This window comes from Oryctolagus cuniculus, chromosome 8 (genome assembly GCF_964237555.1).
Source record: "Oryctolagus cuniculus chromosome 8, mOryCun1.1, whole genome shotgun sequence".
Lineage (NCBI taxonomy): Eukaryota > Metazoa > Chordata > Mammalia > Lagomorpha > Leporidae > Oryctolagus > Oryctolagus cuniculus.
In genome coordinates, this window is record NC_091439.1 from 15,180,081 (window position 1) to 15,195,052 (window position 14,972).

The 14,972-nt window shown below is 35.2% G+C and overlaps 1 protein-coding gene across 22 annotated transcripts in view; it reads left to right on the top strand.

The window, feature by feature from the left end:
- IQCM (IQ motif containing M) overlaps nt 1-14,972 on the top strand; it is a 577,684-nt gene that overhangs the window by 454,096 nt on the left and 108,616 nt on the right. For all 22 annotated transcript variants that reach the window (XM_070047451.1, XM_051819390.2, XM_051819388.2 and 19 more), the window contains one exon: nt 14,798-14,959. In XM_070047451.1, coding sequence (XP_069903552.1) covers nt 14,798-14,959 — 162 coding nt within the window. The remainder of the gene's footprint in view (nt 1-14,797; nt 14,960-14,972) is intronic.

The window sequence follows — 14,972 nt, forward strand, 5'->3', positions numbered from 1 at the left end:
AGCCTTGGCTCCTTTTCTGGGAAAAGCCCAGTGTGTTGACCCTCTGTCACTTCCTCAGCCCAGCTTAGTCTATTAGGACTGTTTTGAGTCTCTAGTGACAAGACTGTAGGTGTCTGCAATAGTGATGAAGTCTTCTAGGGCCCTCATGTTCCACCTGTCCTGGCTAGGGAGGTGGGGGTTTGCTCCCTTTTCTGTGTGGCTGTAACCGGTTTCTGTTCTCTAAAAGATTCCTGCTTTTTTTTTTTTTTTCCACTCCTTTTCTCTCCTTTTGCTATTTTGGACAAAGGTAGATATTTATTTGTTATTTGGGGTTTTGGGGTATAGAAGGGAGAACAGTTGGTATTTTGAGTCAGTCATCTAACTGGCTTGGTGAATTTAACTGATCGATTTTCAATCAAATGCTTTTCTTTTCTAGGGTCTTCAGGCTAATTGTTAAACTAAACCAGAATATCTGGAATAAACGTACTTACTCATGATGTATTATTCTTTTGGTATATTCTTGCATTCACTTTGCTAAATTATTCAGAATTTTTGCATCTTTGTTCTCAAAGGATACCTTATTGTAGTTTTCTTGTAATGTTTTTGCCTTGATTTTATATTGGAATAAGTCTAACACACATAATTAGTTGAGAAGAATTTCTTCCATTCAAACAGCTGGAAGGTATTCCTTAGAGTTGCTGTCATTTCTCCCTTAAGTATCTAGAATTCATTACTGAAGCCCTCTGGGCCTACAGTAGTTTTGTGCAAAGCTGGTTAGCCACAAATTCAGCTTTCTTCTTAGATACAGCCTGTGTATTTCTTCTCCAATGATCCTTGCTAATTTGAATCTTTCAAAGAATTTTCATTTTATAAAAGCTATTAAATTTTTTGCCACAAGTTATTTATAATGTTCCCCATCAACATTTAATATCTAAAACTGCTATAATGATGTCATCTTTCTCATTGGTGATATTGGAGCTTTTTGTGTTTTCTATTTTTTTGCTAAAATTTTATCAAGTCAACTTAATCAATTTATTTTCTCTATTATTTTTCTATTTTATATTTCACTGTATTTTTCTGTGTTTCGGGGTTACATTTTCTTTTTCTAGCTCTTATTTTTGCTCTTTGATTTGAGAAATAATTCTAGTATATATATTTGATATCATAGATTTTGAAGTACTACTTTAGTGACATCCCAAAAATGTAAATATTTTATGTTCAGTTTTCATTCAGTTCAGATATTTTCATCTGACCCAAGAATTATTTGGAGCCATGTTACATAGTTTCTAAACATTGGTGATTTTCCAGTAACCTATCTGTTTTTAATTTTTCACTAAATTCCATTTTAGTTACTCCTGACCATATTGTATGTTACTTTAATTTTTTGGAATTTATTGATACTTTTCTGGGTCAAAATTTAATCAATTGTGGAAAATGTTCTGTGCTCATTTGAAAAGAATGTATGTTATGATGCTATTAGTTGAAATATCAATATCAATATAGGTAAGTTGTGGATAGTGTTATTAATCACTTGTATGTTCTTATAGGTTTTCTGTCTAGTTTTCCTATCAACTATTTTGGGGAGTATGTAAAAAATCTCACCATTTCTGATTATTTTTATTATTCCATATACAATGTATCTCTCTTTTTTAGATGCTTTAAAAATTGATTATTTATCACCAGTTTTATATTGTTTGCTTATGATGTTTCTTGATGTAGTTTCTTGTGTTTCCTATGCTAGGGTGTTAAGCTTAATGAACTTATGAATTTATAATTTTCTTACATTTGAAAATTTTACAATTATTTTTCAAGTACTTTTTTCTGTCCTACTTCACTCTTCTTTTTTTAAAAGATTTATTTTATTTATTTGAAAGACAGAGTTACAGGGTCTTCCATCTGCTGGTTTACTACCCAAATGACTGCAAAGGCCAGAGCTGAGCCAACCTGAAGCTAGGAGTCAGGATCTTTTTCTGGGTCTCCCACATGGGTTCAGGGGCCCAAGGACTTGGGCCATCCTCTGCTGCTTTCCCAGGCACATTAGCAGGGAGCTGGTTCAGAAGTGGAGCAGCTAGGTCTCAAAATTGTGCCCATAGGGGATGCCTGCGCTGCAGGTCGGGGCCTTAACTCACTGCAGCATAGCACTAGCCCTGCACTCTTCTTTAAGGGACTTGAGTCAACAGATATATTACGCTGCTTGGTGTTGGATCCACAGCTCACTGATGATCTGTTTATATATTTTTTTCAGTTTTCCTTACCTGTTAAGTTTGTATAATTTTTATTTCTGTGTCCTCAGTTTCACTCATCTTTCTTATACATTGTATAACCCAGCATTAATCATATCAAGTATATGTTTCATTTTAGACATTTGGATTTTTCTAGGTTTTTGATTTTTGTCTTTATTGTTTCATGTATGCCTGTACTTAACATGTTTAATCTTTCCTCTAACATCTTGAACAGATGGAATATAGATATAATACTCATTTTAATGTAATTTCTTCTATTATCTCTATCATTTGCAGATTTAAATTCATTGAGTTTTCTCCCTATATGGGGTATATTTTCATGTTTCTTGCATGACTGGTAATTTTTATCAGATACCAAACATTGTGAATTTTGCCTTATTGGTATTTCATATGTTTATCTTTATAAATATCCTTACACTTGCGATCGCTATAAAAGCAATTTCTAACACATTTAGCTGTAATGGTTCATTCTCTTCCCACAAATCATTTTTCTCCCACATTTAGGTTATTTTTCTTTGTTTTATGAATAATAATTTGTATATATATGTTTTTACCTCTCTGTTTTCTATCTGATATCCCAGTATACCATCAGCTCCATGAAAAAATGGCCACTTAGTTCTCTTGTTATCCCTGTTACCTAACACGATGCCTAGCACATTGTAATTCCCCAATAAATGAATGATTTTAGGTGTCTTCTATTTTAATATCATGGGTTAACATTGTCTTTATGAGACTTAATGCTCTTGGCAACTTTGAATTTCATGGTAATACATGTGAAATATAAGTTATCATAAGGGTTCATAATTCTGATTTTTAAAAAAATATTTATTTATTTGAAAGTCAGAGTTAGAGTAGGGGGTGGGGTCTTTCATCTACTGGTTCATTCCCCACATGGCTCCATTGGCCAGGGCTGGGCCAGTCAGAAGCCAGGAGCCAGGAGCTCACCCAGGTCTTCCATGTTTGTGCTACTTTCATTACTTTTCCCATGCCATCAGCAGGGAGCTGGATCAGAAGTCCAGCAGCCATATGGTACGCTAGTGTCGTAGGCAGTGGCTTTACCCATTATGGTACAACACCAGCCCCTCATATTTTCTTATTTTTATATTATTGCTGATTACATTGACATTGCTTTAAAGGAATTTAAAACAATATATGTTTACCCTGAGTTTCTTCATGACATTATTACTAAAATGAATGTTTCATGGAAATATTTATATATGTTCAAATTTAGAAGAATGACTCTTGTTTTAATTATAACATGAAATTGATATGTAATAAATAAATGTGATATTCATTGTTTCTTTCAGCCATTTCTGGAGATGATTAAAATTAAGGTCTTCCTGCCATGTAAACAATTCTGAGTCTCAGTTGGCTATGATAATTTATCAGATTTTCCCTCATGTCTGTGCAATTCACTGTCCAGTAAGGTGATACTCTGCATCTTTAAAAGAAAAGTAATTGTGTCATTGATTTGGATTTCTATTACTATTCAAAAGCTTAAGTATTATTAATATTTGAATCAGATAGCTCTTTTGAATGGTACATACTAGAAAGACCTACTTTCACGAATCCAATGATTTCATGGGCCAGTTAGCGCGCCACAAAGAGTCTGCTCTGTTTAATTGAAGGAGAATGAGTCTTTTTAAAAGATAGGTTTCTTTTATCATTGTTGATAAGTGTTACCAAATGAAAGAGTGAATGCTCTCTCATACATTTTTCATAACTAAAAAGAAATAGCATTAAGTATTTTTAGTATTTTAAACCAGTAACATCATAATGTTATCTAAAACATTACATGTAAAATATAGTCATTCTAATGATTTGTTTAGTCCTTGGTGACTTTTCTAAAATAATATCAGAAAAAAATGCATACATCAGTGCTTATCTAGTTCTCATGGAATAAATAAAGGAGATAAGCATCTTTTACCTATCATATGACAACACAAATGCAGGGGCAGCTGTGTTTTCCAGTGGCAGAGAAAAGATGTTCCATTTTTACTTCCAACTGCAGCCCTAAGTAAAACATGCTGATGCTGAGAAGCAGAAAATTCCTTTTAAAAACCTGGTTTAAGATCTAAGATTTTAGTTTAAATCATCAGAGATAGCTATTATCCTGTTATGAAAGGAATGGAGAGAGTAATAATACTGATAAAAATACTGGACTGAGGAAACTTGTGTGTGACCAACTAGTGAAGAACAATCATCCTGAGCACAGACATTCTTTCACAGATCTATTAAACTGGGTGTCACTTATCATTTTGACCAGAAATTTAGTCTGTATATTTGATTTTACTGTTTTCTTTTACAGCATCACATTGTTAATCAAGTGGCTGGTTTGTTACATTGGTTTAAATATTAATTTTTAAATTAGATACCTAGAGTATCCGATGTGTATAAGCTAAAATTCATAATTTATATTCAGAATACTATATACATGTTCTATGTGTAAAACTCAAATAGGTTCATATGTGAACACAGACATGACAAACATGAGTCTTTGCAGCAATTCAGATTTACTCAACCTTTACAGCCTTTTGGCCACTTTTGACCATTTAGCTACTGCTCTGTCTGCTGCTTTCAGTTAGTTAATATTAAGTTTTTAACCAAGAATATCACTTGGGTATGCAGAAAATATTTACTCTGGAACATCGTTCTCTGTTAAAAGCTGGTTATCAATCAGCATCTCTTGACTGCTTGAGGGTTAAAGGAAAACAACAACCATTCTAACTATGATCAAATCATGACAGTATATTATTTTAGAGGAGGTACTTACAAATGCCAGTTCCAGAAAGGAAGAGAATTTTTTAAAAATAGTAGTTCTTTATTTCAATGTAGCCAAATTCATCCATCTTCTTTGTACTAGTTCTGAATATGACCTCAAGGTACTTTCTGAACTACACTATATAAACTTTTTCCTCATTGTCTCAAGACAATGGGTTAGACTCATTTTTGTGATCAGTTTAACTAGTATCTCCTATTAATTTGCTATGGAACAAAAGAAACAATCTACTTATTATTTCACCAAATTCATATTATCTTAGTACTCATTCCATAGGGAGACTACTGATGCCATAGACAGGAGTGTCAATTGGTAAAGTCAACAACAGGAGTCACTGTGCACTTACTCCTCATGTAGGATCTCTGTCCTTAATGTGCTGTGTATTGAGATTTAATGCTATAACGAGTACTCAAACAATATATTTCACTTTGTGTTTCTATGGGGGTGCAAACTGTTGAAATCTTTACTTAATGTATACTAAACTGATCCTCTGTAAAAAAAAAAAAAAAAAAAAAAAAAAAAAAGAAAGAAAGAAAGAAATTCTCAACTCCCAACTTGTCTCTCACTGGGATTAAACATGAAATAGGTCTGATCTGATTTCATCATCATTTAAAAAAAATCATCTATTATTTTTCACTTTATGTTTCTGTGTGGGAGCAAACTGTTGAAATCCTTACTTAATGTATACTAAGCTGATCTTCTGTATATTAAGATAATCGAAAATGAATCTTGATGTGAATGGAAGGGGAGAGGGAGTGGGAAAGGGGAGGGTTGTGGGTGGGAGGGACGGTATTGGGGGGAAGCCATTGTAATCCATAAATCGTACTTTGGAAATTTATATTCATTAAATAAAAGTTAAAAAAAAAGTACTCATTAATCTGTAGTTCCCATATAATTTTTTTCACAATCTTCTTTAAAGCTCCATTAATATAGAGAGATAGCAAGTCTTTAATTTTCTTTATCCTTTAAGCTTGTTATCCTGTAAAAGCAATTAAATGGAGCACAGTGGACCACATACATACATGTTTATAAATCATATGTCCTATCGTTATTCTAGCATTAATTTTGCTGTTTTGGAAAAAAAGTCCAAGGGAGAAATAATTCAACTTGCCTTATATTTTAAAGAAATAGCAGGCACAAAATATTGGAATTGGAATTTTTTTAGTATCATTGTACCACAATGATCTCAAATGCAAATTATTAAGTGATGAATGTTTGCATACATTTATCAACCTGTTTATTACCTATTTACTATAGAAAAAGTTATCCTGTTTATGTGTTGATAGAAAAAATATGTTGGACAATTAAATAAATAAATAACTCCCTCTAATGTCTTTAATCCATCTGAAGAACGGAAGAAGATAATATAAGTTAATACATGGTGTAGCCTTTCCCCTTTTTATTGATCACCAAACCCTGAACTGTTGGAGGCAGCAATATTTCAAGCTAAAGTACTGGTACCAATTGGGAGTGTGGCTTTCACAGGGATTATTCCATGTTGTCCTTTGTCCTTCTAAAGAGTACCTTTAAAATTTAAATTTTTCCTAATATATCAAAATCCTCTATCAACATCTTACAATAAAATGAGAAAATTGCCACCTTTTTACTTCATGACTCATTCCAAACATCTATCATCTTTTAAAGATTAATTAATTAATTAATTTGAAAGCATCACAGAGGTAAAGAATAAGGAAGAGGAGAGGAGAGAAAGAAAGAGAGAGAAAGAGAAAAGGAGAGAGAAAGAGAGAGAGAGAGGAGCTCCATTGTGATCTTCCATGTGAGTGGCAGGTGCCCCAGTACTTGGGTCATCTTCCACTGCTTCCTCAGGTATGAGCTGGATCAGAAGTGGAGTAGCTAGGACTTGAACTAGTGCTCATATGGGATGCTGCATCATAGGTGGTGCCACAACACTGCTCCCCCAACATCTCTTTATTTCAAAAGGATTAAAATGTTTTTTAAAGTTTTCTATCATTTGTGCTCCTTACTGGAGGTGAGGAGATCCTTGTTATACAGTGGCAGAAAGCTTAGTTAAGTGGAATTGTGTCTTGCTGTTTTGTAGGGTGTGAAATGTGTAAGCTGTGACTTTGAACATTCAACTGAGGAAAATATGTAATCTGTGACATTTAACATTCAGTGGAGGAGATTGCAGGAAAATGCTCCTAGGTTTCTTTTTTGCTGATTATAGTAAAATGCAAAGGAAGAATTGCTTTAAGATAACTGCTAAACAAAAAAGGGACCACCAGGACTAGATGATTTGAGAAATGTCCAAGCCATTCAGATTGTGAAAGATGTCAAAGTGAAGATATGCACTATCAGAAAAAGCACACTATGGAAGGAAAGCTGAGAGTGTGACTTAATCACCTAAGCAGAAGCAAGAAATGTAATGGGATTAATCTGGAGAGATTTGTCAAAGTTTCTTATTTACTGGAATGCATCCCTATGATGTATGTTTTGAAACCACAATATTTTTATACCAATAGAATGCTGCTGTCTTGTACCAAAAGGGACAGAGATACTAAGCAATGAAAGAAAGCTACTGGACTCACATAATATACAGGAAAGAAACGGATGATTGAAATTACTCAGCTGACTCTTTGTGCCACATTTCATGAAAAAAGGATGATGTAAAGGGCAGAGCTGAAATCACAGGGAATTATTCCCAAGACTTGAAATTTAAGGGAGTTTGCCTACATGGGTTTTGAAATAACTTGGAACCAGTAATTCTCTTTTTCATCCCATTTTCTTACTTTTTTAGTGGAATGTCCATAATTACTGTCTTCTGCCTGTCCCATCATCATATTTTGGAAGCAAATAAGTTAATTCTTGTTTTTTGTGTAAAGATTTATGTATCTATTTGAAAGTCAGAGTTACACAGATAGAGAAGAGGCAGAGAGAGAGAGAGAGAGAGAGAGAGAGAGAGAGAGAGAGGGAGGTCGGTCTTCCATCAGCTGGTTCACTCCCCAACTGGCCGCAACTGTCAGAGTTGCAGCCTTCCAAAGCCAGGGTCCAAGAGCTTCCTCCGGGTCTCCCATGCAGGTACAGGGGCCCAAGGACTTGGGCCATCTTCTACTGCTTGCCCAGGTCATAGCAGAGTCCTGGAGCACCTGGGACGTGAACCAGCGCCCATATGGGATGTTGGCACTGCAGGGAGCGGATTTATCTGCCATACCACAGCTCCAGCCCCAGGTTATTCTTAAATTTCACAGTTTCCACAGGCGCATAGATGGAGTGAGATTGTGCCTTAAGATGAATATTACCCAAGACTTCACCAATACGAAATTTATATGGGTTGACTCTAGTTATTCTCTCTCATTTAGGTTATATTTCATTGATCCTATAATACATTTTTCAAAGTTGTTGTAGGTTGTAGGAATTTTTCTGTTTCACTAAAGGTACAATTATATTTTCAGTAGATTTAATTGGATTTTTATATGAGAGGGAAAATGAGAAAAAATTGCTTTTACTGTCACCTCTAACTAAAAATATTATTATGTTTTGATATCTGCAAATAAAGTAGAGTTAGGAAATTAAACAATTTCTAAGTAAATTATGCCAGGCTATAATTGGCTTTTACTCAACTGTATTTAAGAAACAATTTAGAGTATTCTTAACTTTTCTAATCAAAAACAGGCCTCAAATTATAGACATCTATGGTATTCAGACATCTAATAAAGAGTTTGAGTTCAGTGCTGAAATAGAGTATCTTTTAAACTCATTTAAATGAGAGAGAGAGAGAGAAAGAAAGAGAGAGAGAGAGAGAATGAGCGCTCCCATCTGCAGATTCACTCCCCAAATGTCCACAATGGCCCCAGGGCAGGCAAGAGGCAAAGGCCAGGAACTTGGAACCTGGAACTTAGTCCAGGTCTGCTAAATGCTTCTCAGGGATTCAGTTATTTCAGTGATCACAGCTACCTCCTAGGATCTGCATTAGCAGAATGCTAGAGTCAGGAGTCAGAGCTGGATATTATACCCAGGAACTCTGATGTAAGATGTGGGTATCATAACCAGTCTTAACCACTATTCCAAATGCCTATACTAGCATTTATTGTCTTTTAAAAATATCTGAAATAAAAAATATGTATAATTGGTATTCAGTTGGAAAATTCAAAAGAAAGATTCCCATTTATTTGCCGTTCATTTTCTGTTCTATGAATTAGCATGGTATTATATTTGTCTCTGGAATCTACAAGGAATCCTAGCATACGTGAGAAGGAGTATAAATCTTTAAAAATACATACAGTATTTTTTTTTGCTGGTTAGGCTCACGTAATTGTTGAGTGAAGGTATAGAGCTAAGCCTGCTACAGTTGAGTACCAATTATTGCACGTTTTTACTAAGGTATTGAAATAGTAGATGGAAGTACTACTTAAAATACTGAACTGTATAATAAACCTGTTCCCCAATTTACCTTTTAAAATGGATAATAGTGATGAATAACTTAAAGAGTCATTACATCTCTTTGCCCCTTAAGGATGGCAATATATATATATATATATATTTATTTATTATATATATCATATAAATATTTATTATATTATATATATAAACATATATACCTATGCATACAGGAAAATGACTGAAAGTATAGTGATTTGAGGTAAGAGAAACAAGAAAATTAGGTAATTCAAATTTAGTTTATCAAGAGAAGCTATGCTTAATTGGAATTTGTATATTTCCAATTCAGGAAATACATTTCTTTATTAAAATACTCTTCCAAATAAAATTAAAAAGGAATACTTTCTGGTGAATTATGTCTGGTAAGTCAAATAAAAGTTGCCCTCCAAGTTGAAGAAAATTTTGTGTTATTTTACTGTTACAAATGAGAACCTTGTAACTATGGAGGGAGCAATAGTTGTCTTCTCTCTATTGGGAGTAAAATCATATTAATGGATTTAATCTGGTCCTCCTGAGACTCAGATCAAAGGAAAATAAAGGGCATATTTTAAAACTGGAATACTTCAAATTAATCATAGTACTCCAACCATTTATGTGACAATATTTGTATGATTTCCAAAACACAGCAACAGCCATACACACATGCTTTGATTTTTTGAATTTCTTTAAAAATTTATATATATATTTATTTATTTGAAGGACAGATGGACAGAAACAGAGACAGACAGAGGGAAGGAGAGAGAGAGAGAGAGAGATCTTCCATTCACCGGTTAATTCCCCAAGCAGACACAATGGCAAAGCCAGGAGACAGGAAATCTTTCCATGAGTGACAGGCCTGAAGCACTTAAGGCAGCTTGCGGTACCTTCCCAAGCACATTAGCAGAAAGATGGATCAGAAAGGGAACAACTGTGACTCAACCCGCACTCTGATATGGGATGTCTGTGTTGCCAGCGAGGGCGTAACCCACTGCTCCACTCTGCCTCTCTCTGTCTCTGTCTCTCTCTCTCTCTCTCTCACTCACACATACACACACACACACACACACAGAGAGAGAGAGAGAGAGAGAGAGAGACTTTAGAAGTAAATTCCCCTCCTAAAGAATGTTTCTATTCTCTTAGAATTATTCACCAAGGTTATTTTAATATATAGGCCTCTATATGATTGCTTTATGTGTAGGAATAAGATGTGTTTCTAAAAGCAACCTGCTAGCAGCCCCTACACCTAATACCTAGATATAGACATTATCAGACCTGGTAGGACTCCTCAGCTCGCAGTTCCTCGATCTTTTCATCGATGATTGCAAGTCACTTCTTTGCTAAATATTAACTCATTAAATTGACAGAGTGACACAGGGTCAGGCTGGTACTCAAACCCCCAGAAGCTCAGAATTCAATGGTTAATATTTCCAGGCTAAACTCTATTCTGAGAATTTTGCAGGAACTCACAGGTCTTGATCAAAGTAATACTCAATCTACCTTTTGACCCAAACAGATCACAAACCATTTTAATAATTACAAAAGAAACACAGTGACCAATCACAGGCTGGAAGCTGATCACTCAGTGCTCAACCAGAAATCTATGTGATTCACTGCTGCTCATCCCTGTGAGAGTTCAGGAACTGAGCAGTAGCTGCCTGACTCCTTGCTCTGTGCAGTGTTAATAAAATCCCAGAGTCTTTCACCAGTCTAGGTGTCAATCATTGACTTGCTGAGGGTGGAACAAATAGACCCAGTTTTGGGGGTTCTGTAAGAATTCCTCCAACTAATTTTGGGAAGATTCTACAACATTTATTTCTAAATTGTGTGGAAACAGAAAAAAGGGAAAAGCTTTTTAGTTTTCTATATCCAGCAATTTAAAAAGGTCTTTAATTTGCTCATGAGTCTAAAAAGTTAACTCAAAGATGTAAATAAAATTATAATAAGATTCTTTGTGAACTATATATTCTACCAAAGAACCAGACCATTTAAAATAAAGGTACTTTGATTATTGAACAATCAAATACTTCTTGTTTCCTAATTTTTTCCTAAACTCTTTTATAATAGAGTTTAGATTTATAAAGGCATTTATCAAGGTCATAAATTTCACACATTTAACCTTTGAAATGTATCTATCTGGAGGGATTTAAAACTAGAAATATTTGTTACTCTAACATTTTTTATTAACGCATGTCCTTATTTTGTGTTATTTAGTCTTAGTCAAGTGTTAATGACGTTTTCCCTACTTTAAATTAAGTAATATAAGTATTTAATTGTTATATGAGAATGACCCTTTAATTAGTTAATTTATTGCTATATGAGATCAGCAATCCTTGAATTTATTTTGTTTCTTTGAGTAGCATATTCTTTAACTGCCTTCTTAACCATTTTATCTCTTGGTTTTGAATCTTAATGTTTTCCTCCATTAATGATCTTTAAGACCTTATAGTTCAGCTTAAAAGAAATTATATGTGAGAAAGTTTCATTAATTTAAGAATTGAGATGCTTTAGCTTCACTTTCCTTGTTCAAGACACACATAATTTTTCATATTGATAAATTGGTATCCTCCTTTTTAAACTTACTAATGAAGGGAAAAAAGCTTAGATAAAAGTGGCATGACAAAAAATATGACATTCACTTATTTCAAATCAAAGAAAATGAATGTAACATGAGGTGTTTTAACTGAACACTAATAAGCTATTAAAAGTACTGCATTTAAAATTTGGTCATTTACAGTTGGTTATGGATTATTTGTCCAGCAGTTCAAACTCCTGTATGATAGTCCCATACTGAAAACCTTGAAACTAAAAGTGGCCCAGAAGAGAAAAATTGGCACTTTAATGAATGCACTATAATTCCTGGTAGAAGAAAACCTCTGTTACCTGTGGCTACTTGTTTTAGACTGTGATGTTTGTTACTATGAAGGCTCTCAAGTATACTTTTTTCACCTTGGAGATAAATAGTTACCTAATAAAATAGTTACCTAATAGTCTAGATAGTGGATAAAGATAACCAATTTGACTATTTCTATCCATAACTGTAAATAATTTTTAAGTATTGACTGGCTTAATAAACCATTGATACCAGCTACTAGTGGATCCTCTTTAGCCACCTGCCTTTCCCGGTTAAGTTTAGAATTAATGCTGACCTTAATATTTACACACATGTTCTTGTTAAGTATTTTATCTGTCCTCAGATTTGTGTGGAAAGACAGAAAGGTGACAATTTAAAAAATCCTAGAAGTTAAAAATTCTCATCATTCAGTGTAAATTGTTCTTGATTTTTTGCTTATGCATTTATAGTGTTAAAATGATACTGTAAAAGAAAGATCATTTGTGTTAACTGGCGATCTTTCATTTATCATCTTCACTTAATAAAATATAAACCAGACAACTTTATGCCAATTCCCTGGCTTTATTTATTTCTTTATTTCTGAAATATCTGTGATCCTAAGGTCCATGATTGGAGCCACTGCCTTAAATATTCAAACTTGGACTCTGTGGAAGGGAAGCAATCCGCTCTCAGTAAATAGCACTTTGTTTGGCAGAGGAAGGGAGAGGCACCTTTGAGTTTTCTGTAAACTAACCATCTACCTTGGACATTTATAATGAGCCTCTCTTACCTGGGAGACGGGAAAAGTACAGCTGCCTAAGGAAGTCTCACTGTGGGATTTTACAGTCATTCTCATCCTGAGCAAAATTGATGTGGGCCTGGGACCTTAATTTTCAGTCCAGATTTTTGCTTTCACACAGAAATAAGAATTCTAAGCAAACACATAGTAATGTACACAAGTAAGAACAGGATTTATTTAAATGGTGAAAGAATGAACATACATTCATGCGTGACTGTGGACTGACTGTCCCACACAGAGAAAATATTTGTCGCTCCCCCTCTTCGTGGAGGAACGACACTAAGCCCTGCCTAGGCTTCATATCCGAGTCACGGCACCATTATGTCGCTCCCCCTCTTCGTGGAGGAACGACACAGGACCCTGCGCTGTTCTTTCGTCTGCTCGGCCCTCCCCGGGTTTGCTGCTGGTTCTTCCCGGGTTGGCTACTATCCCTTCCACCTCCGTGGAAGGGCGGTTCCCCCTGGCCGCTTTCCCCACTTCCGCAGGGGAGCGGCACACCGCCGGCCGGCTCTTCTCGGGGGCTGCACAGGTGTTCCTTCAGCTAGATGTTCCCCTTAGATGTTCCTGGTGCGTGCCGTCTCTCTCCTCCTTTATAGTCCTCTTCCGCCAATCCTAACTCGGCTGCCCACACGCCAAGTACGCTGCTCTCCAATCAGGAGCAAGTCCTACAGTTAATTGGTTGAACTGGAGGCAGCTGTGCGGAAGCTGTTTACTTCTCTCCCAGCGCCATATTGTGGGAGAGCAGATGCATAGAATAAGTCTTAATTCCAGTAACTCAGTCTAGTCCGGGTTGCTCCCCACAATATTCATCATAAGTAGACCAGAGAGTTCCTTAAAGAAAGAGGAGCAGGGGAGGGGAGGGAAGGTAGTAGGGTCTAAGCCCTGAATAGTGCCCTCAGCAGTGGTCAGGGACCAGAAGAAAACTCTCTGCCACCCTTCCTAGCTTCTTTGAGGTAGGGAGTGGTGCCTTAATTGAATAAACAAATGGGGTGAGTTGTTACCATACAGAAAGTGATCTGGGACTTTTATGGCACTTCCTGTGGAGCTTATTATCCATGTGGTCACCATGGTGTCTCCTTGTTCCAGGTCCCAGATGATACAAAGATGCATTCTGGAAGATTGTCATTTTATACTAATAAGTAAAGAGATAACATTGCATTACAGGGCTGGCAATCGGGGTGGGTCATTCAGCTTCTGGGGACCTCAGTTTCTTTACATAAAAGGACATAATGATAAATTCTCCATGAGGTGTGCTATGACAATTAAAAATGTTAATATTTTAAGGAACTTGGAACAATTACTTGCATACATTAGGTAGAAGAAATTGGTCATAGTTTTGAATTTTTGTTTTCTTAGAGACCATAGCCTAGGAATATTAATTCTTTCAGAAGTTTTCAGTTTATGGACCTTTGTGTTTACTCAATATCTTTGGGAGAATTGTCTAGTCAGATTGTTTGATGGCAGGTAAAAATAAAAAAAAACACATGGGTATGTTATACAATGTATAAATTAAATGCTATTCATTGGTTATCTTCATTTTCTCACACAGCCTTTACAACACTGCTTCACACTGATAGCATTGGAGGATGATAGTAATAAAGCCCTTGTTCTTTAACTTTTGCTGAGAATTACCTGAACAGTCATACTTTTCATGAAGTAACTTTAATTAAAGAATACCCATGTTTGTACCTTAAACAAATTATTAGTTTTTAATTTGCATCTTTAAATGCATGAGGCATTCTGTAAAGTGTCTGAAACTTTAAACTTTTTAAATACTCTCTCTTATTTTACAGGTAACCAAGAAAAATATTCTAGAGTGATCAAAAAGTTCAATGCAATTGAAATGTTATTTACACTCTATCCACCTAAAGGAGTCCAGATTTCGAATAACGTGAGACTCAGGTCCACTTGGCTGAGACCCATAGTAAATGGAGAAGAAGGGTACAAATATATAGGTAAGATGGGGGG